The following is a 21,381-nucleotide window of genomic DNA, read 5'->3' as shown; positions in this document are numbered from 1 at the left end:
TAAAMACCCCATCTACCCTACCAATTCCCTCACACAGCACAACAAACCCATCCTCCCTCCACCCGCCTATCCAGTATACTACTTCTTCTATGGAACCCTAACGTCCGCGATACAAGTTCAACGGATCCTCGACCTACCTGAGGAGCCACATCTCCGCAAAGCAGAAGTATCTGGCTACGCCATTGCTAAATGGGGCGATTATCCTGCCCTTATCAATGGGGAGCAAGGACAAGTGGTGACGGGGGCTTCGTACCTAGTGAAATCCGAGGAAGAGGCACAGATGCTAGCACGTTATGAGACGAATGTGTATGAAGTTACAGACTGCTGGATCTTTTTCAAGGATAGGGAGGAGCCGGACAAGGTTGTTGGGAAAGTTTTGTGTATGCCGGGGATGCGCAGGCGCTACTGGAACAACGGTTTGATCGGAAGCTTTGGGGGAAGCAGATGGGAGGGAATTTAGGGTTATAGATAAGAGTCTTATTTGATGGTATGGATTTGCTGTCTCTGCTACTCTCTTAACCAATTCCCACTACACATCTCAACTATACAACCTACAACAGAACCATCCCCAACCCTGCTACAACACCCGTAACAACATACGCACCCACCTGCCACGCCCCAATACTAATGATCGCACTTCCCTTTCCCAAACTCGCGCTTCCTACAGACCCAACAGCGCTTACACCGCCTGTCCCACTCGCACTGCTACTCCCCGCCGCCGTCCCGGTAGGCTTACTCGTGACCGTCCCCGTCCCCGCAGTCCCGGCCTCCTTCATCAACGCACTACACGTCCCCGTCGCCTTCACCGTAGCAGTCGTCGTCGCGGACCCGTCAAACCCACACGCATCTGCCTTCTTCCCCTGCTCTTTCCAGTACTTATCGAGAACGAAATTCAGCTGCTGCTTCGCACCGCACATGCTATACGCGCCATAGGTACCTGTCGTACCGTTATGGAAGATCCCATCGCAGGACGTGAATCCGCATACAGTGCTGAACAGGTCATCGTAGTCACTGGACGAGACGGAGTCTTTGACGACGCACCCGGAGGCGTTGTCCATGCAGGTGCAGAGTTCTTGGTTGGGGGTGGGTGGGAGCGGGGAGGATGTGGCCAGCCAGGACTTAGAAGTTACTGCTGGGCAGGATTGCAGGGCGGTGTTGGTGGGGGTGTAGGAGGCTTTGTTTGTGCCACTGGGTGTGGCGCTGGCGATTTGCGAGGAGTAGTAGGTGAAGTCGGCGAGTTTGGAGACGCTGGTGCTGTCGATGGCGGAGACGAGGCCTATACGTATGCCATTAGTGGATGGTGGTTGAAATGGAGATATAGAAGACGGGAAAGGCATACCGTAATCATTATCCGTCTGGAAATACATATATACAATGCCTCCGGACCAAACATCGTTCATCTGATCCCCAAATAGCGCCTTAATGTCCGTGAACTTCCTCGGCTGGACAGTATTGCACCCATACTCGGAGAAGAACACCGGCACGGAGTAATTTCTAAACTCCTCCGTGCGCTCGTCATACCCAGACTTGGTATAACTCGAATCCCCACACCACGAGTAGATATTATAGCCCCAGAAATCGATACTCTCGTCCTCACTCCCACAATTGAAGTAATCCGCCATATTGACCCGGATATCCGAGTCATCGTTAGTCGCGTACCCAACACCAATGGACCGGTACCCCTGGCTCTTGATGTAAGCTTTCATGTCGCGGACGGCGGCTTTGACGAAGGCGCTGGCGTCCGTGGTGGCGACGTCATTGGAGACTTCGTTTCCGGCAAAGAAAGCCAAGGTGTTGTTGTACTGGATGAGCTCGTCGATGACGTTCGTGTAGCGCGTGTAGAGGCTTGTCTCCCAGGTCGGGTCAGAGCGGTCGATGGATTGGGTTGGGTCGGAGAGGTCGGAGATCACGTAGATGCCGGCGGCGGCGAGCAGGTTCATGCATGTGGTGTGGTCTTTTGTGGGGTCGATAGCGTAGACGCGGATTACGTTGGTGTTGAGTTCTTGAAGAATGGGGATGTCGCGCTTGCAGAGGGTCGGGTTGGCGAGGGGGTCGGTGTAGCCGGAGGATGAGTTGCCGGTATAGTCATCTATGATGAGTTAGATGGGTGTGGGTTTGAGTCGTAGGGGTTTGAGGGGCTTGCCTTGGTAGGCGACACCGCGGATATAGCTGGTATGGTTAGCGTTATTGAATAGGATCTATGGGTGTATGGAAGAGTACAATTGGGTGTTGTTACTGCTGTAGAAGAATTTGGATCCCTGCAATGTCGTTAGTTCCGATGCTAAACATTTCAGCTGAGCTGGTCTACCTTGATGACGATGGGATCAATATCCACTGCCAGAGCAGATCCCATCAGGGCTGCCCCAACAGCCAGAGACAGCTTCATGGTAGCCAACAAACAAAGTGAACGTATAAAAGAGCGACTAGTATCAAACGAGCGACTATAACGATCAAATTCCAACTTCAACACCCCCCGGCTCCCACCAGACATTTAAACAACAACCCAATTCTCCCTCCTTTCCACCCGTTACTCAGTAACCCCGTAACCTATGCCCCTTCCATCTTCCTCGAACATGCCAAGATCAGCCAAGTATAGTTGCCTGGAAACTTATATCTTCAGCCAAGCGAAGAAGACCTATACGGTGAGTAGGAGTGGCAATTGAGTGGGACATTATCCCAAAGCATGCTGTAGTGGCGGATAGCGTCTTGGTGAAGTGGATGCTTATATCCGGATAGAGGCAAGCAGTGGGTCGGAGGCCGAGGACCGGATAAAGTATATATACGGCCAAGCCTTCGCCTGCTGGTCGGCCAGTCAATACGGGCGTGCCAAGAGAGGTTAGAGCTGCGAGGGCGTAGTTTGTTTCTCTGGAAGCGAGGATATCCTTGGAACGAGGTGCGATGCAATTCAGTAGTGTCGATCGGTGTGAACTGCAGTTAGTTTTGATTGGGAATACCGGGTGTCGGTAAACCCCAGATGGAGGAGTATGAAATAAGAGATCGACAAGGTAACATTCCAGAAGCATACCCAGTGAAGTAATGTACACGCTCAATCAAATCAAACTCATATCCATGTCCATGTCCATATCCATACGTCGTCCAGCGCCGAACCCAAACATAATCACAAGAAATCGAACATCATTCGCAGTATATTCACACGCCAAGTCTCATCTTACATGGCCTCACGACGACGGCGCTCGATGGCTGCCTCAAACGATCGAATGGTGTCCAGCGGCCGCTCGAATCGGTAACGGGTAGGGTTGGACAAGTCGGGTTCAGCTGCGCAAAGACATGCAAGTTAGCCATAGTCCTTTATCTCTTACTGCTGATAGCTGATGAGATGACAGTGTGGTGGAAACATACTGATGATTTTGCCCTCACGGTCGCGATGCTGCATTGAGCGTAGAGAGAATCCACTCGATCCAACGCTGTACACTGTTTACCACATTAGCAAGGAATCAGACCAACCACTGCTTTGATTCACATACCAGCCTCTTCACCTCTCAACGCCTGGTTCGGGTCCGACTTGCTGGACAGGGAACTCTTTCCATGTGAGTGACCCGTCTCGGGCCGGTCACCGTTAACCGGGGGAGCAGGAGGAGCAGCAGCAGACATTGTGATGTGATAGGATGGGAATAAGTTTTCTCTCGTGTTGATAGATGGCTAAGATCTTGGCCAGAAAAGAAGGAACCACGGATAAGATATAAGAAGGAATCTAGGTACAGATGACAGATGAGAAAAGGTGGAGTGAGTCGGGAAGTTGGAAGGGAAGACACATGCCAGACGGGGACCTATAAATGAAAGAAGCAGCCCGGCTGCATAAAAAAAGGTCAGCATGGGCGACTGAGTTTGGAAGCTGACCTGCAGCATCACGCAAGACCAGCCAATGATGGGCATGAGGTTGCGAGCCTCGTTGCCTTTCCAGCCGGGTCTGTGACGCGGCCGACCGGGCTGGGATGGAAGGACGGGCAGAGGGGAAGGCAATGGAAGCAGGTCCGTGACGTTAGCAGGCCCCCACCCTCCTTGGAGGAATTAGAGGAATATGATTGGCTCAGTAACTTGCCAAGCTTCCACTACTGCACAAAACCCAAGGCTTATCCGGGGTTTCAGCCAATGGAAGGCCTGTTGGGCCGCGCAATCACGGGGGCTGAGGCCGTGGCAATTGCTATTCTAGGCAGCCAGATTTGCATCCGCGATTGGCTCCAACGTTGCTGTTCCTGGCAGGTTGAAATGGGTGATGACGCTTTGAGGCCGCACATCATCAGGGGCCGCCCCAAATTCTGTCAAGGGTCTCGCTCGATCCGGCATGCCCGTGCCTGATGCAGTGTTTCATCGTCTGGAATGTACGCAAAGGTCGTGTTGCGGTCGCCAAGCCCGCCGGTCTAGAACCACGACTCGGTCGGAATAGGTTTTATCAGATGTCATGTCTGCACGTACTGAAGTAATGAATCAAATCTGGGTATGAGTTGTCTCTCTCTCTCTCCACTGCATCCCCAACTACTCTTGGCGGCCCATCATTGCCGCATGGCACTAACACACGGCACGTCGCCTGGAATTACTCATAGCCACCTTGTCATGGTGACATCTGAAACACGGTCGCGCCTGTTGATCCGCGAGTCCCGCTTAGCGATCACCTCGGCTCGTGAACGACGGGGGCCCCAGGATCAGGGGCTCGCCTTGTTATGGCCCGTGTTGGCTGTGTCGTACTCGTAACGGTTCCTGGCTGAGACGCTGTTTCACCGAGTAAAAATAGACAAACTTACTCAAAAATCAGGCGACAAATCGATATCCTCGGCATTGTTAATTGTTGCTCTGATCGCCATTTTAGTGCGGTTGATATGTCTAAGAGCAGCTCAGCCATGAGTGATAAATATAGAACATGATCCTGCTTAACGATCAGGATATAGAAACTTCCGTGCGAGCATCCACGATAGGCAGCACAGCGTGCTGTGGAAATCCCATCGGATAAATTTTCAGAAGGATCAATGAGACTGTCTCAGAGGAGGGAAATAAGATTTCCGAAGCACAGTTTAATGCAGGCTGTCGGTTCCTCGCATTCCCGGTGTGCTTATTTTCTGCACAAGCATTAAGCATTGCTAATTGTTTGGCCCCATAGGGATGAAACTCGATACCCCCAACTCCTTGGTTGATGGAGCGTTCAATGTCAACGTCAGCTGTGCGTTCGTCCAGAAAGGTGGGTCAAAGATAAAGTAGTTGGATTTAAGCGTCCATTTCCATTGATCATCGGAATTGACTTCCACATGAAGCAGCTGTGTAGTTCAATCTGCAGGAATAATTTAACTGACGTGCGATAGCACGAGGTTGACACTTCCCCTGTGGTACGTAAGCTGCTCCGTCAACCTTGTTTCATGAATACACGCTGAAGTGGTGTGGAGTCAAACTGAGTGTGTTCTGCTGGGTTTACAATGAACCACGGAAACATACATAGTTTGTTCTACTCTGCTGTTCCCGTGCTGGGCTCACATAGGTGTGGTTCATTGTTTGGATAACCTTCTTTAAGCTTACATGTGAGCCATGTTTTCCATCATCCCATAGAATGGAACCAGAACCACCAGAGGCTCGGTATGAATATGGCAAGGATTATCTAATTCAATAGATCATGATTTGTCATGGATGAAAAGTCTTTGCAGACTTACACCTTGCCAATGCGATCGAAGATCCATTCGAGTTGTGGACATTTCGTGCTTCTCAGATATCGGGGGTATACGTATGTCTTCTCTGGCCCACAAGCGCCAACAATTCCAGTCGGTGTAAGTTTACGCTAGGATTCTAGGCGTACAAAAAAGTAGGGAAGAACTTTTCACTGTCTCCCTTCAAATTTCTGACATCTAAATATATATTCATTACGTCCTGCTCATCTACCAGCTGAATTTCTCGATATTAATATACAAATTGTTCAACATCTTGGCGTACTCTGGCTCAAATAGTCTAGCTAAAAATATTTTTTTATAGGCTTGAAGCCTTAGGCTGCTCTAAGTGAAAGGTTGTGCGCAGTTTCTGCCTTCTTTGGTCATGTAAAGTACGCATTTTATCTCACGAGTCGAGTTGCTGCCAGAAGGTAACTGAAGGAAAGCTCATCTACATCAGAAGGAATAAACATGCTATTCTCATTCAGAGCTATGTTCAAGATATAAATGGCACCAATAGTGAATTAAATCATATTATATATATTTCCTATTGAAGATAAATGGATCTAAGATTTCGTCCGGAGTTCGTAGAAACGCACACCTTATGGATGCACACTTAGGTGAAACCGCCCACAGGCATTAATATAACGTACAAAAGGACGTATTAGTGGAATTGCAAAAGAAAGTAGTGTGGACGCACAGAATAGTAACAATGGTGATACCTGGACGTATCCTATGGAACTAAATGGGAAGATATATATTTCCCCGTCAGGAGGATTAGGAAACAGGAAACGTTATTCCAAGGACACAATGGGCAGAAAAAGATATTGTGACACATGGACCGCATGTCTGGTGATTCTCAGCCAGTGTAAAATAAGTCAATGTTTAAACGTGCCCGCAGCTTTGCGAGGACTCGAGATTCTGTTGTAAGGCTTTGCATATCCTTGACCGGTGGTACCCTCTTTCTACATAGTTCTATATATCTTTGGTATGTAAAATTACAATAAGCTCCTTAAAGATAGATGAATGGTAGATCTACGGCGTGCATTGCCAGAATAGGCCGATCAAGGCAAGAGAGAAGAGGTAGCAGGCTGAAGGACAGCGGCTTTGATGCAGAAGATAGCTTGGCTACAATTGACAATCGAACAGAACCGTGCGACTTGATGGTTAGAATGTAGTCATTCCACTTTGCATAATTTCAAGGGACTTGACCAAGCAAGCACAATGACCTCTAGGAAGCTTCTCTAAAGTTGTACCATTTTATCGGGGATCTAGTCCCTCATGTCGCAGAGCGGAGCACTGACATTTATGCAATAGGGCAGCAACTCCGCTTCATACATGGTGTACGAGGTCCATCAAGTATACTCCGTTCATTTAGACACTGTATATTTCCTCTGGGCCATTGATTGGAAGAATACTGCTTCTTGCCCGCGGATGAGTCCACTGAGATTGAGCAACTTGCCTAGTCATCCTCAGACCAACATGACCTTTTCTGTGTTCGGATCGATAGTCGCAATTAGCAGGCTAACCAATTCACCAAGCTTTGTCGCTAACATGTCCAGGCACATCACATCACTTGAAATTCGCGATTGCTATCCCAGGTACGAAGTCAATGGATGTGCCATGTCAGGCCGTGCGTGCAGGTCGGGAACGAAAAGTGGATGAATTTCTGGTCTGAGTAATAGTGATTCCGAGATAGCATGGTGAACGGGAATATCTTTCTGCGTACTACTGCATCTTTACAAGATACATAGTTGCGCGATACGTGCCCATAACTGACAATATCGTCATCCTGTTGAGCCTGGCCTTGTGTTGATCGGTGACTCGAAGTTCGCGACGCAGACCACGTCAGGGAATTGAAAACCAGTATAGACTACGTTCGTGTAGCTGGATGGTGGATATGCAATGGCTTTTTCACTATATCGAAGCCCTGTATTCCTCCAAGCTGAAGGCTCTGCATTTGACTCGTGGATATTTGTCGAGAAGTCATGAGCGACAGTGGACTGCTAGATGTGTTGTTCCTCGGCGAATATGCCACGACTAAGCATGTATAATACCAAACCATGTCTTAGGATAACTGTTGGCAAATGTGAGCAACGCTTGGTCGAGGTCAAGAGTAAAATGCATGACTAGGCCACGGTCTATCCAACCAAGTACTCTATAATCACCATTACAAACAACATGGCTGGCAAGTATATATCGAAAGTGATATCAACCATCTTACGTACTACTGAAAACAGAAACAGGAAGCAAAACTCAATGTCAAGTAAAGATGTGGAGTACGGGGGCAGAAAGGCACCTGCCAAGCCCAAAAACCGGTGAACAACACAACAGACGTACTCTGCTAACCTCTCGTATTCAGAACAAGATCAGTGGACGCCAAGACTTCACTATACCCCGCGCGCGGTGCAGAGCACATACTCTAGTCTAGTCTACAACAGTCCCGTCACCATATCTCTCTGAACAAAAGAAAAGTGAGAGACCGGAAGAAGTCCGCGCCCGCGGCATGTCGAATCCTGCCGGCTGCAGCCTCCATCACAAAAGTCGAGCCCGCCAGTCCAGTCCAGTTGAGTCTCGTGACATGACCGGCAGATTTATCCTTGGCTAGTTGGACGAACAGACTGGGAGAGCGAAAGTACTGCATTATGGGTGTATGAATCCTTTGTGTGGATAAGCAGACATACGCGCACGGACGATGGGAGTTCTTGATTATTATTATTATTATTGTTATTAACTCCTGTTTCGTGCTTATGCTGCTGGCAGTCACCAGCACTATATTGATGTCTATCTAATCAGTATACAATTTTGTTCCATCCAATGGAAGACAACAAACGCAGCGAAAGGTGAGGTATCGGATGATAACTCTTCGAGGCTACGTAGTTAACTCACGTAGTGTTAACTCAACGAACCCCCGTTCAATGTTCACTCATCACACAATGTATCATGGGCTGTTAGTCACTCGCAGCTGCAGCATGCTTAACATGCAGTATCTGACCGTAATAAGCCGAGGGTGATATAGAGCCCAGCCCCAGCAGGGATGGGGGAAGGATTTGGTCGAACACGGGAAGGAAAGACAAAAGTCCGCCCAGACACCTGTTACCGCTTTGGGCAATGAGCGTCGCCCTGTTTTCCATCGGACGGTGTACACGATAGGAGTGTAGCGAGGGCAGAGAGAAACTCGAGCTACTGGCCCGTCTGTCTCCACAGGCTGTCAACCACATGGATTGGCTCTTGCAGAGAGAGACACGGGATACGAACCCTGCCGTCCGTCGAGGCTGGGCGGGGTGGGTGGTGTGGTTGAATGGTGGTTTCTTTGGGGAGGGTTTGTTTGTTCGGAGAATGTCATACGACTCACTGTGTACTGGGGTTTGAGCTTTGTTCAAAAGGGTAGGAGTTTACGCAGTATCTCGACTAGCTTCTTGTCTGTAAGTCTTGGGTTTCACACGCTTGAATTGAATCCCTGGCGGTTCGTCGGGTGACGTGGCATACGCTCAGTGATTGACCGCTGGGTGATCGGATAGTCTAAATCGATGGATCCATGGATCCCGGCGATACTCCTGAGCAACTGCCGACAGCTACTTCTTGCTTTGCTTCTTTAACACGCATCCCTACTTCATCTTTGGATAAGTGCACAGAATGTACTATTGCCAGCGTTAGTGGTGTAACGGTAACATTCAACCCTTCCATGATTCACAGATCGTGAGGTTGGGCCCTGGGTTCGACTCCCAGCTAACGCATACAAAATTTCCTTTTTTTATTTTTATTTTTGTTTCTTTCATCGCAAACGCCGATATGTGCCTAATATGCGTGATGAATTAGTCTGGGATGCAACCAGCTGCACAACATGTACAGTTGGCCGACTGGTTCGTGGGGTGCGGGTAAGCTGGACGATCGTCGTCCAACCAAGGAACCAGCAGCATCCCTTGCTGGTCTCTTTCCTCATTCGACTTTTTTGTTGCGCTCCGTAGGTGAGTGGCACGAGTTGTCACCTGCACGTCTTTTGATAATGAGGTTTGCCAGCAATTTGTTCTTGAAATTGCGCTCAGGGGCATAGAGACTGATGTAACGGGTCAGAAGGTTATTACTATGAACTGCTGTCATCTATTCGCGCTTTAGAAGAGCTCAATTTACTCATGTGATCCCGAGCACATACCATTAGAAATAAACATATCACTGCCGTTGTACTATAAAGGCTTTCAAGGGCTAGCGGGTTTAAATTAGGCGTACCGTTCTGGAACGGCGCCAATGCCGGCCATTGAATACAGTATTACTACTGGTGGATGAGATAGTAGAGCCGGTAGAATCTCCGACTTCTTTGCGCAATACGTTGCATGTCGTTGACGCGACAAGTCAGGCAACACCCTTGGCGAGAAATGTGCCGGAAGCTGTACTGCTCTTACCTGATGAGCGGCGTGTTCACACAGATGAGGACGCGCCTTTGACTTCGGGGCAATGACTTGATGGAGCATCCAGGCTGTGCACAATTATACCTCAGTGAATTATTGAAATGGGGAGAATCCTCTGAAGAGGTCCAATCAGCTGATGACGTGATGCAGTGGTTTTAAGTCCAGCCCGCAAATGAAGGTATATTAACCGATGTTAAGGTCATGGCCCATCACGATCAATGGTTCGGGCCGTTTCCCGTCATTGATAAAGAGACTGCCGGTGAAGTGCCAGCAAACACCTGTGGCTGGCCATCATGTCTCTTATATGATCTGGGAGTGCAAACGAAGAGCTGCGATGCAGCTTAATCCTTAGAGGTAATGAAACTCGAAAGAGATGAACTGAGAGCAAGGGTGCCATTGCGTGACCCCGAGCGGTCGAGGAGGATCATGACTTAACGTGTGACTGAATACCCAGCCAGCACAATGCCGAATTAGGCAAGAGCGATCCCTGGTCGTTTGCTGAGCTACTTTGTATGTGGCCATATTAACCTCACATAGACTCTTTTTGCGCTTATTTCTCACGAAGTAACGGGGAGAGTCGGTTCGGCCTTCGGGCGGGGAGGGTTCGGAGGTACTTTGTAGCTAGCACGAAAGTACTAAACCAGTGGTCCATCCATCTCCGCCAAATCAAGATTCATTTGACCATATGCGCCTGGTAAAAATTAGCACGCAGAATTCTTAGCGCGCGGAAAATAAACCGGCACCGGTGGCGATTGCTGAAAAACTAGACAACGTCATGACTGACGTGGAATTGTTCTTCTCTTCGATCGGAAAACATTTCCAGTCGTTCAGCATGACTTGTGGATGCATCGTGAACCATGTGCGATCGTCTACTTCCTGGCCTGTTGACGTTTGGAAACCCGGGAACCGTCGATAGCATATAGAGGCGAATTGGAAAATCGAGGCCCCAATGATGACATTGTCATGCCACTGTTGCAGGGTAACAGCACGAGTAGTCTTCTAGGCCGATCACAGACAGGGTGGTAATGCGGTTACTCAAAACGTAGACTCGCAGCCATAACGGTGAAGGATTGTAGAGCATGGGACGAGCCGACGGAAGTGGAACCCAGCTGCTAAGCCTGAAGAATCGACGGTGACATGGCGAAACCGACGGACGGCACGAAGAAGGTCTCAAGGCAGGCTCATTGGCGAGAATCCGGTTCTAGTGGAGTGGAGGCATGGAGGCAACTCCACAGCCGCTGGAGGGTCTGAGGGGCCAGGTGGACAACAGGGTTTTTCTATTATTCAAGAAGAAGAGAAATGGAAAATCATGGTCAAGAGGGAGAATTATTGATCATCCAGGGGGCGAGGAATGGATCACCGACGCAGGGTGGTTAGAAAAGCAAGGCATACGAAGGCAGCCGAGGGGGGTTGGAGCTGGATAGTTATATCTAATAGTTTTCTACTAGTTCCCCCATAAGAGAAGAGTGATGTGCGCGATCCATCGAATTTGCTGCCCGCCACTCTTGCCTCCATTCGGCCGACGTGAATGGACTCCCGATCGTGGTAGCAGCGACGGATGGCCGTGCGGTCGACTAAACCCGATGAAGGGATTGTAGAAGCTGCGTGGAGAGCTGGCACTGGCAGGGAACAAGTACTGTAGTAGTACTTGTGTATGCACGATGCAGAAGCACCAGGAGAAACTTGCCTCCGAGAGACGACTTGCCCTTTCAAGATTCTTCAGGAATTGACGTGGTTCTTTAGCCCGAGGGTCATGGCACATGGCAAGAAAATAGACTCTGGGCAAAAGGACTGGGTCCGCTGAAGCTGCAATGGCGATTCGTTGCAGAGGAGTGTGCAGAACAGTCGACCAGTGTCGATCCAGTCCAGGTGTAGTAGGGATGATGATCGATGCTGTCTTTGATCTGTTTTTTTCTTCTCTGTGCGGGACTTTTACCCATTTTGTTATGGGGGGGAGGAGCCATCGATGTCGGCTACTCATTAGTGCGGATAGCCATGTGTTTTGTACCTCCTTTTCTTCACACTGCTTCGGGGAGGTTTGGGAGACTCGTGAGATGCATGCATGGAGTAAAATCAACTGCAATGTGTTCCTATATATATATTGATAAATAGAGGATGAGAAATCGAGATTATCAAACAATAAGCCCATAAGCCATGTAGATAGTAATATTCCATAAATTCATGGTGCAAAGAATGCCCCGTACAAAGTATAGATGCAGGCGGAAAACCATCCGGCTGCCCCCGATAGGCGGACCAGGTCAAGTTAGTGGGAAAAGGGATAGTCAGTCCTGCTCCAACCGAACGGACCAACAGTATCTGCTTGTTCTGCTGCATCCCGTAAGCGACCGGCCAGTCAACCAAAGGACCCTCCCTGAACGGGGTCAACCGATGAGTGAAGCCCGAGAGATAGTCCTCTCGGGCACTACTGTACACACGACTAGTACTACTGCTAAGTACTACTACATGCCCTGGACCCCGGTGGACGAATGGTTGGGGGTTAAAACGGTCATTGCGCATGGATTTTTTGTCCAGCTTGACCTCGGGCCCTGTTCATCGCTTCTTTAATCTAAAGGTGTTGGCTGCAGGCACGCCCTTTTTTTGTTTTTTTGGTTCTTTTTTTTTTACCTACCATTTATTTCTTTCACCACCTATTTTCATCCATTGAAATATCATTCTTGTCTTTCTCCTCCCTCGAATGTTCTGCTCCCTTCCCAGTATCTCACCACTGCATATCCCACCACTTACGAGTCAAGTCAGACCTTAAATCCCTACTACTTACTGTACTGGGTAAAGGACTCCTTTCCACCCCCGGTCACAAATTGGGTCTCCGCGGTGCTAATCTCGATCTGATCGTGCGGTGGGAATAGAATAGTCTGCCCGGTACTTCTTCCTTGTTTTCTCGTCGCTTCTACTACTAGTCAGTCTAGCCCTGGGGGGCGCAAAAAAAGAACTTCCATCAGGCCCCCTCTTCTCCCCTTTTTGTTGTGTTCTGGAAACTCGCATTGGTTTCGTTGTTCGACCAATCTTATTTTTATTTTAAGAAGAGAGGGTGGTGATTGATTTCTGGGGATTGAAGCTAGTGGGGGGATCCGATCACCGTTGCTTATTATTACGATATCATTAGCGACTCGACTCTCTTAACTTTTTTCCCATCCCTTCCCGCATCGCCCGCCCGTCATCGCCTCTGCTCACTCACCATGTGTTCCGACCGCGCTCCTCCCCCGGACTCCAGCGTCATTGAACCTGATGTGCGTATCCCCCTTCCATCATCACAATCAACCTTCAATTTGACTCTTGTCTCTCCTCTCTGCTCTTAAAACTTTGTTTTTCTCTTTCCCGCTAATCTCTCTCACCCCCCGCACCACTACAGAACTTCAGCGACAATGACTCCACCTATCCCGGCTCGTAAGTTCCTACCCGCGACCTACCCGACGTCTGGTTCCAACGGTTCGCGCTGACCGCAATCCAGGCTGGGCGATGCCAGCTACACCACCAGCATCACGTCCAGTGCGATGAACTATGCGTAGGTTCTCCCTGTCCCGTCACCCTTGCGACCACTAACCAATTCAGATATGAGGTATAGGACTCCGTCTCGCATCCACCCTCCGAGCCACGGCTAAGTGTCGCAGAACGGTCGCAGATACCATTCCTACCACGAGGGAGAATACGTCCTGGTATGCCCATTCGATCGACCGTGTCCCCATCGCCCCTACTGATCTCACAGCCCAATGATGAACAAGAACAAGATCGTCTCGACCTGGTTAGTGGCGCAGCGCATTCTGAGACCGACGGGCGAGTCCAGGGTTGACCGGAACAGAGCCACCACATCTATCGCATGCTCTTCAAGGGAGAGCTGAACCGAGCACCGATTAAGAATCCCGCGCGCGTACTAGACATTGGAACTGGCACGGGAATCTGGGCGATCGACTATGCCGAGTAAGCGGGGAGATGTGATCCCTCCGATCATGAATAACAACGCTAATGCGGGCTGGCAGCGAGCATCCCGAGGCAGAAGTGATCGGTACGATGAGCGACGCGACCACGGATGATGGATCACTGACAGGATGACGCAGGAAACGATCTCAGTCCCATTCAACCGTCCTGGTAGGTGTTGCCCGCTGCTGCTGTGGAGGTCCCCCCTCACTGACCGTGCAGGATTCCGCCGAATTGCCGATTCGAAGTCGATGATTTTGAGCAACCGTGGTCCTACAGCAAGCCCTTTGATTATATTCACGGTCGGGAGTTGGAGGGCTGCGTTCGCGATGTCGACAACCTCTTTCGGCAAGCACTCGAGAATCTGAAGCCCGGAGGATGGATGGAAATCGCCTCGATGGAGGTCAACACATACTCGGATGACGATACACATTTGCGGGCCAAAAATCTACTGGAGGGTATAGTGTATATGCATGACTGCGCTCGGGAGTATGGAAAGGACATGGCCAGTGTGCACACCTGGAAGGAAAAGATGGAAAAGGCCGGTTTTGTCAATGTCCGGGAAGAGATCTTCAAGGTAATATTCCCGACGCATTGTCCCTTCCGTTCATTCTGACGGTCGCAGCTCCCCCAAAGCCCCTGGCCGAAAGACCCCAAAATGAAAGATCTCGGTCGCTATCACCAAGTCAACATGTTCGAGGCGCTTGGCCCATACTGCTACGCGCTGTTCACGCGCGTGATGGGTTGGGAACGAACGGAGATCGAAGTGTTTGTGGCAGGCATGAAACAGGAGTTGCGCGACTTGAATAACCACTTGTACACGAAAGTGCACATCGTGTACGGACAAAAGCCGGAATGACATAAAGTGTGAGAGTCTCTGTTTTGTCTCTGGTGTCGGCTGTTTTGGCTATCGGGGCTTTTCTCCTTGATCATGTGATATGAGCCCATTCATTAAGCGTCTTTCCACGTCATGTCCAGTACTTATTATCATAATGCTTGTTGAATACGATGTAGGGGAACCTACAATGACCTATACTCTTTGCTTGATTGTTCAGGAAACATCACGATGATGTTTATACCCTATCCGATTGAACAAGTTATTTTTAGAAATATATTTATAAGTACTACTAGTAGGGCAATGCAGCACACACTGATACTAATACCACCCCTTCCTATTCAGCCTTGAATATCACACTATCTTTTTTTTGTCTTCATTCTTCCATTTCTATTTTCCCTCCCATAGAGGACATCTGATTTGCTGAATGCGTCAAGAGAAGTTTGGCATCAAAAATAGAAATTAATATAAATATAAGAACAGAAGCAGATATAACCCTTCTTTTTTACCAGCCCACTATTAGAACAAAGCATGTCGTGAAAACCACAATATCAAGATATGATACATCCCTGCCTAATGCCGTCATCATCATCACCGTCTCTCCCTCTGTTTCCGAATACGCATCAAAGCAAACACCCTACGCAACAACCCATCTACAAACGTTGACCGATTCAGAACCCCCTTTGCCAGTCTCACGCAAATCCCAACCAAGAGAGGAACCGATGCAACCAGGATCAATCGTCGATACATCTGACTGACTTGCGAGCTCGCAGTGTGTAACATCTTTGCCGCTGCAACAGTTTCCCGGTGATCTTTTCCCAGCGTGCTCTCGAAGCTCTGATACGCTTTCGAGTAGAGCTTTTTGGCTTCTCTCAAGCGACCTTTTTTGGTCTGTAGTCTGGCCATTTGGACTATGGCTCGTGCGGTGAAGAGATGATCCCATCCGAAGGCTGACTGTAAGGCGTTTAAGGTGGGGGTTATTATGGTCTCGGCCTGGGTTATGCTGGTCGCGCTGTCTTCGTCTAAGAGGAGGGCCACGACGTGGCATTGCGCTTGGAGTGTTGATGGGTGGTTAGGGCCGACGTTTGCTTTTAATGATTGGGTTATTTCAATATATCTTGCTTTCGCTTGGCTTAGGTCGCCGGCAGTGCGGAGACAGTTGGCGAGACTGAGGGATGTCTCTAGGTAGACGTGTGGTTTGCGCCGAATATCTTTCCTCGTTTGTCGAGGGCATATTGGAGTTGCTTTTTCGCCTCGTGAATTGCACCCCGCTCCAAGGATAATACACCAAGATTGTGAGTGACTTCGGCGATGAACGGATGGTCTGGATCGAGGAGCTCCTGGGCTTGAACTTGACTTTGTTTAAGGATCTCTTCTGCTTCGTCGAATCTGCCCAGGCCAATACAAACCATTCCTCGGTTGATTTGTGTCGCGAGAATGTGCTGGCGGTGACCTATCTTCTTCCATCCAGTTAAGGACTGTTCCATCAGCTTGTCTGCCTCTATGAACCGGCCTTGACAATATCGTAGGAAACCCAGGTTGTCAATTGCATCCAGGGTAGAAGGATGGTCAGAGCCGAACAACTTTTCCTTCTTTTTCTTGCATTGAAAGAGCGTATCCTCCGACGCTTGAAAGTTCCCCTGGTCGAAGTAGAGCAGTCCGAGGTTGTTCTCAACTTTCAGCGTGGTCGGATGGCTCTCACCCACCGCGTCTTTGTAGCCATCAAGGGCTCCTCTATACATCTGTCCAGCCTCGTCTCTCTTATCTTGTAACTTGTAGATATTGCCGAGATTGACCATGACAGATAACCTAGAGGTGTGAGTGGGGACTACAACCGCCTCATAGCCAGCCATGGCCTGAAGATAGTTGTTCTCGGCTTCCCGAAACATTCCTTGCGAATAGTACAAGTTACCCAGGTTGTTGAGTAGCCGTAAGGTGCTTATATGATTCGAACTAAGCATCCTGTTTGCTAGCTCCAGAGCTTCTTTGTATTCTCTCTCAGCATCATCAGTCTTGCCCTGTGAGACATACAGACGTGCTATATTGTCCTTGGTAGTTATGATCGAAGGGTGCTCTGCGCCGAGCACGCGCTTCCTGTGGGATAAAGCTTCGAAGAGATGTTTCTTGGCTTCGTCGAATTTGCCCTGTTTGGTATAGAGAAGACCCAGATTCTCCATGGCATTGAATACAGAGGGGTGGTTCTCTCCTAGGATTGCCTCAAGTTCCTTCACAACTTGAGTGTGGTACGCTGCGGCGTCTACAAAACGCCCCTGCTTCAAGTAGATGAGGCCGATATTGTTGGTGATATTCATCATCGCGGTTATTAGACGGTGCTTTCGGTAACCTTGATAAGCTCGCTGACAATAGTCCATAGCATCGTTCAGTTCTCCTAAGCCTAGATAGACTGTTCCTAGTTTATCCATCGTGCTCAGAGTTGATGGATGGCTTTGGCCCAGCATGCTTCTCCTTCCACTTAGCACTCTTTCATACATCTGCTTTGCCTTTTCTAGCATTCCTTGGCTCGAGTATAGTTCGGCGAGATGATAAGTGGTATCCAATGTAGACGGGTCTTCTGGGCCTACCCTGATTTGTTTGTCTGCCAACACCTTTTCGTGGATCTCTTCCGCCTCCTTGTATTTGGACTGGTTTCGATAGACGAGCCCCAGGCTATCAAGGGCTATAAGGAGCTCTCGGCTTAGAGGGTCCAGCTGCTGATACCAGTCGTGTGCTGTTTTATACATGACCTCTGCTTCCTGCAGCTTGCCGTATTGCAAGAACAAGTCTCCAAGTCTTCTGCTGGCATCTGCTAACCCGACACATGGCTCCATAGCCAGATCACCTTGCGACAATTGGTATATACGGTTAGCATGGGGTATAATACGCTTCTGCCATTTCCAAGCTTCTGAATCATCTTTTTCAGGAACAGAGACCAATCGAACTCAAAGCAATAGATACAAGCTCGTGTTTGTCGTAGTGAGCGAGATATCCTTGACACCAGTTCTGCACCACCGGATGCATGAAGTAACTATTTTGGGATGGCCTTCTATCCAGTAAGCCAAGGCGAAGAAGATAACCCATTACTTGATAAAATTCGTCATAGCTGGAGGCAACGCTGGTATACCACAAAGGCGAATTCCTTACTTGAAGGCCAGTTTTGATGAGTTCGGGCCAAATGTCCCGTTGGTCAAAACAGGAAAGCAAAAGCAGCATTTTGAAGACGATTGGACGACTCTTCTTGATCTCCTCAAAAGGAAGCATCCATGCTGTGCTTATGTTACGGCTGGAAGGTAGGTTATATTCTGGGATTTGTGGTTCATGTTTGTGCCACAGGCTTGAGTATTGCTGCAAGCAATCTGACACGGTGGCACCTGTCTCATTTATAAAAGATCCTGCTAAGGTGATAGCTAGAGGATGTCCGTCTAATCGATTGAGGAGGTCATAAATATCTGCAGTGAAATGTTAGCCTCCCCCTTTTCCACCGAACAATTCACGACACCCTACCTGATGGTATATTATCGCTAATTGGAAGGCCCGTTTTGCGCGTTAGGAGCTTCAGTGAATCATCAAAGTTAAGCGTTGAAAGGCGGTATGGGTGCCCATATTCTTGAGTATTAGCAAACTGTGTCGTGAGAAGAATTGAACCCTGGTCTGACTTCGGGAAGAACTTCTGGACCTCGGCTGAGTCAAGAGCCATTCCGTCAAACACCAGAAGCCACTTTGTATTTCCCCTCAGGCTCAGCCATGAAATAACATCCATGGCATTTCCTTCCAATTCCTCATCGTGGGTTGGGTGATCACTCGTGAGGGCGTCCGTAGATTGCGGTAAATGTACCGAAGCCAACGACTGTACTATGCTCTCGCGAGTGTGTGCGTTGACCCAAAATACTGCAGTGAAATCCTCCTTGTGACATTGAATGAATCGAAGAGCTAACTGGGTCTTGCCGATACCACTCAATCCGTGAAGTGTGACAATCTTTTGCGAGGTTGACGCATTCGGCAGCAGCAGCCTTGCCAGCTTCTCCAAGTCAGCATTTCTCCCAACGAAATTGCAAATGGCAGGTACACCGCTCAGGTTCATAGTGAGCGTAAAGCGGTTTTCTGAGACAAAGAATCGGTCAGTTGATACTAATTCCTGCTCTTTCAGTCAATACTATGGTGAGTTGCGTACCTATATAGGCATAAGGGGGAAGGACCGAAAGAAAATCTTTTGCATACGCTGCCGCTGCCGCCGCCGCGTACCCCTGCCAGTGCTTGTTCTTGTGCGTGTCAGAGTAATCGCATATGCCCCTGATCACTAGAGATGGGATTTCATTAACCATTCCCGCGGCCTCCATCTCAAAGCATAGAAGTTGTTCTTGCCTTGCCAACCTCTGCCGCATCTGAGCATCCTTTATGACCTGGTTCCCCGTCCCAACCACACCATAATGAACAATAGGCTCAGTCGAGGGCCGTTTTGAGCGTTCGATCACTTGTATCTGATCGCAGTTCGCACAAGTCCTTGCACCTCCCTTGTGGCTGTATAACGGTTTGAAAAGACGGTCCTGGTCCTGGCCAGGATGACGGAACAGTTCATTGCAATCCCCCAATTTCTGGAGAAATTCAGCAACTTTGGACCTCTTGTTCGTGTGGTTTGCCTGCAATTTGGAAAGTGCAGACAGTAGCACTGATGAAGGTGGATCCAACCTGCCTATGCGTTGAAAAACACCATCAACACTTTTGCCAAAGTCGTATTGCACCACTGCCGGATGAGTACTGGTGGGCTGCCCGATGACGATATCCCCAAGTCGGATGTCAGCATGAGGGGAGTCGGGTACACCGCCAGCAATTCCTACCAAGAGCCCGTACTGGATATTAGGAAAGGAGATCCTCATCCGTGATGCCGCGTTTGCGGCCGCGGCGATCCCATACTGCCCGGACGGGAGACAAGTTATTGCTACATTGTGACCCTGAATCTCACCTAACGTATATGTGTTTTCATCCCCGGGACTACCTCCTAATGAGTGATGTCTTTTGTCCAGCACGGCTTCTGCCGCGCTCCTTTCAAGTGAGAGAGCAGTGAGCCAGCCAAGGGTATAGTCATCGTGTGACTTGCGAATGCTAGTCATCTTTACAGGTGAGTGGTTTTTCCCTTCACACAAAATGGAGGCCAGCATGTGGGAGGCAAGAAATAGAGGTGGAACATAAGATAGCACTTGTCCCAGCCTCAAATTTGGGGGGAAATTTTGGGACGCGCCCAATGCGACGAGTTAGATCGCGGTCAATCAGTGCCTAGCGTCAGGCTAATGCATTGTGTCGCGGTTCGGAGATGCAAGACGACGTGTCGCGAACGATCGACATTAAAACACCAATCAATTAAGCATTTAATATTCAGCTCAGCTCAGGACATATTCTCACTGCACTCTGCCGGAGAAACCCCGTTTGCCTGACAGCCCCAACTGTCACTGGCGGTGCTGTTGTCTCTTTGCTATCTCAATTTTCTTGCCCTTCGTCAATTTCGGGTTGCTCTACACTCCATATGATTGGTTTAACACTCCCCTGCCAGTCCCAGTCATTCTCCGATGCCTCCAGCCTCTCCCCATTCGGTCTCACTACAATCAAAGCCCGTCGCGGAGATTCTTTAACAATGAAAAACGCCGTGTAATCTCCCGACTCGCCCGCTTCACTGATTATAAAGTCTTGATGCGTCGCGAAATTGGTGCCTGATACCTCCTTGTCTTCTCAACCTTAGTACAACCCTCAACCGGTGTCATAACAAAAAGCAGAAGAGGATTCCTTCTTCGCTATGGATGTTGAGCTTACCTGAGTAAACATTGTTCTGCAATTTCACCGTCATTTGGTGCAAACCCTTGTCCGTGTGCCAGTAAAACACAACAACCATCTCATCTGATACCCTCAGTACACCAAAAGGACTTCCCTCTTGCCTCCCACATGCTATAGGTTCCATGAGAGTCCATTTTCCTCCAGAGAGTCTGATGCCTTGCATGTTGCCAGTTATATTCTCGAAGAAGATGACTGCACCATTCCTAGTGCTACAGCCACCAAGCTCACGAGAATCTCCAATGGGCAATTTCACCGACTCCAACTCTGTCGTCTCTGGCTCGGGCTCTTGGTATTCCTCGGTCTCTGGAATAACCCAACTATACCAAGTTCTTTTGCTGTGAAGGATGCCCTGTGAATCGACATGGGACAACAGTTGCTGTAAACAGTCAGAGCATGGTCGAACAGAAAACGTCAGCAGAGCCTCGGGGGGCAAACGAGTTCTCTTTCACAATCACGCACCAAATTGCCCTCTTGCGCTACTTCCCTCACGAGGAGGAGAGGGGTATTCACTTCCTTCAATGTGGACTCAACTATTCCACTGAGACTCTCTGGCTCTCTAGGCCTGTCGGGATGAATGCAGTGGTTTGTATAGTACGACTGTTGTGTACATGAGCCCTGTGCCAGTAATTCATAAGCAACTGCGTGTGTTAGTGCCATCGTGCTTATGGTTGTAGAAGCTCTTTTGATTTTGGAGAAGAACGATCAGTGAATAAGTAGAGAAAAAAGACTTTAATCCAGAAAA

At 49.1% G+C, this 21,381-nt stretch overlaps 10 protein-coding genes and 1 non-coding gene across 11 annotated transcripts; 4 read left to right on the top strand and 7 right to left on the bottom strand.

Moving 5' to 3' along the window:
• Positions 1-551: 551 nt before the first annotated feature.
• Positions 552-3,023, bottom strand: An03g06220 (uncharacterized protein; the record flags this gene model as incomplete). Its single annotated transcript, XM_059747180.1, has 3 exons — positions 552-1,276; positions 1,340-2,089; positions 2,642-3,023. 3 exons carry the CDS (start codon positions 3,021-3,023, stop codon positions 552-554), a joined length of 1,857 nt encoding a protein of 618 aa, XP_059600363.1.
• Positions 3,024-3,169: 146 nt separating this feature from the next.
• Positions 3,170-3,612, bottom strand: An03g06210 (uncharacterized protein; the record flags this gene model as incomplete). The annotated part of the gene is made up of 3 exons (XM_001390459.3): positions 3,170-3,276; positions 3,361-3,432; positions 3,486-3,612. 3 exons carry the CDS (start codon positions 3,610-3,612, stop codon positions 3,170-3,172), a joined length of 306 nt encoding a protein of 101 aa, XP_001390496.1.
• Positions 3,613-6,455: 2,843 nt separating this feature from the next.
• Positions 6,456-7,689, top strand: An03g06200 (hypothetical protein; the record flags this gene model as incomplete). The annotated part of the gene is made up of 4 exons (XM_059747179.1): positions 6,456-6,571; positions 6,679-6,811; positions 6,963-7,246; positions 7,533-7,689. 4 exons carry the CDS (start codon positions 6,456-6,458, stop codon positions 7,687-7,689), a joined length of 690 nt encoding a protein of 229 aa, XP_059600362.1.
• A 1,606-nt stretch (positions 7,690-9,295) lies between these two features.
• tRNA-Gly (TCC) lies at positions 9,296-9,382 on the top strand. The gene has a single exon. It is a non-coding gene; the product is annotated as a tRNA-Gly (tRNA).
• Positions 9,383-9,460: 78 nt separating this feature from the next.
• On the bottom strand, positions 9,461-10,114 carry An03g06180 (hypothetical protein; the record flags this gene model as incomplete). Its single annotated transcript, XM_059747178.1, has 3 exons — positions 9,461-9,702; positions 9,799-9,829; positions 10,046-10,114. 3 exons carry the CDS (start codon positions 10,112-10,114, stop codon positions 9,461-9,463), a joined length of 342 nt encoding a protein of 113 aa, XP_059600361.1.
• Positions 10,115-10,399: 285 nt separating this feature from the next.
• On the bottom strand, positions 10,400-10,900 carry An03g06175 (hypothetical protein; the record flags this gene model as incomplete). Its single annotated transcript, XM_059747177.1, has 3 exons — positions 10,400-10,600; positions 10,693-10,742; positions 10,795-10,900. The coding sequence occupies 3 exons, from the start codon at positions 10,898-10,900 to the stop codon at positions 10,400-10,402; spliced, it is 357 nt and encodes a 118-aa protein (XP_059600360.1).
• Positions 10,901-11,609: 709 nt separating this feature from the next.
• An03g06160 (uncharacterized protein) lies at positions 11,610-11,855 on the top strand (the record flags this gene model as incomplete). The annotated part of the gene is made up of 2 exons (XM_059747176.1): positions 11,610-11,684; positions 11,775-11,855. The coding sequence occupies 2 exons, from the start codon at positions 11,610-11,612 to the stop codon at positions 11,853-11,855; spliced, it is 156 nt and encodes a 51-aa protein (XP_059600359.1).
• Positions 11,856-12,232: 377 nt separating this feature from the next.
• On the top strand, positions 12,233-14,600 carry An03g06140 (uncharacterized protein; the record flags this gene model as incomplete). Its single annotated transcript, XM_059747175.1, has 12 exons — positions 12,233-12,577; positions 12,800-12,838; positions 12,924-12,968; positions 13,132-13,299; positions 13,422-13,456; positions 13,521-13,574; positions 13,677-13,725; positions 13,776-13,811; positions 13,869-13,987; positions 14,047-14,072; positions 14,125-14,155; positions 14,207-14,600. 12 exons carry the CDS (start codon positions 12,233-12,235, stop codon positions 14,598-14,600), a joined length of 1,341 nt encoding a protein of 446 aa, XP_059600358.1.
• A 1,400-nt stretch (positions 14,601-16,000) lies between these two features.
• An03g06130 (uncharacterized protein) lies at positions 16,001-17,647 on the bottom strand (the record flags this gene model as incomplete). Its single annotated transcript, XM_059747174.1, has 1 exon — positions 16,001-17,647. The coding sequence occupies one exon, from the start codon at positions 17,645-17,647 to the stop codon at positions 16,001-16,003; it is 1,647 nt and encodes a 548-aa protein (XP_059600357.1).
• Positions 17,648-17,735: 88 nt separating this feature from the next.
• On the bottom strand, positions 17,736-19,924 carry An03g06120 (uncharacterized protein; the record flags this gene model as incomplete). The annotated part of the gene is made up of 3 exons (XM_059747173.1): positions 17,736-18,265; positions 18,321-18,956; positions 18,988-19,924. The coding sequence occupies 3 exons, from the start codon at positions 19,922-19,924 to the stop codon at positions 17,736-17,738; spliced, it is 2,103 nt and encodes a 700-aa protein (XP_059600356.1).
• Positions 19,925-20,288: 364 nt separating this feature from the next.
• Positions 20,289-21,296, bottom strand: An03g06110 (hypothetical protein; the record flags this gene model as incomplete). Its single annotated transcript, XM_059747172.1, has 3 exons — positions 20,289-20,533; positions 20,619-21,015; positions 21,099-21,296. 3 exons carry the CDS (start codon positions 21,294-21,296, stop codon positions 20,289-20,291), a joined length of 840 nt encoding a protein of 279 aa, XP_059600355.1.
• Between the last annotated feature and the right edge of the window lie 85 nt (positions 21,297-21,381).

Source organism: Aspergillus niger, assembly GCF_000002855.4.
Source record: "Aspergillus niger supercontig An03".
NCBI lineage: Eukaryota > Fungi > Ascomycota > Eurotiomycetes > Eurotiales > Aspergillaceae > Aspergillus > Aspergillus niger.
Note: the sequence above shows the minus strand (reverse complement) of the source record. Positions and strands in the feature narration are given on the sequence as shown.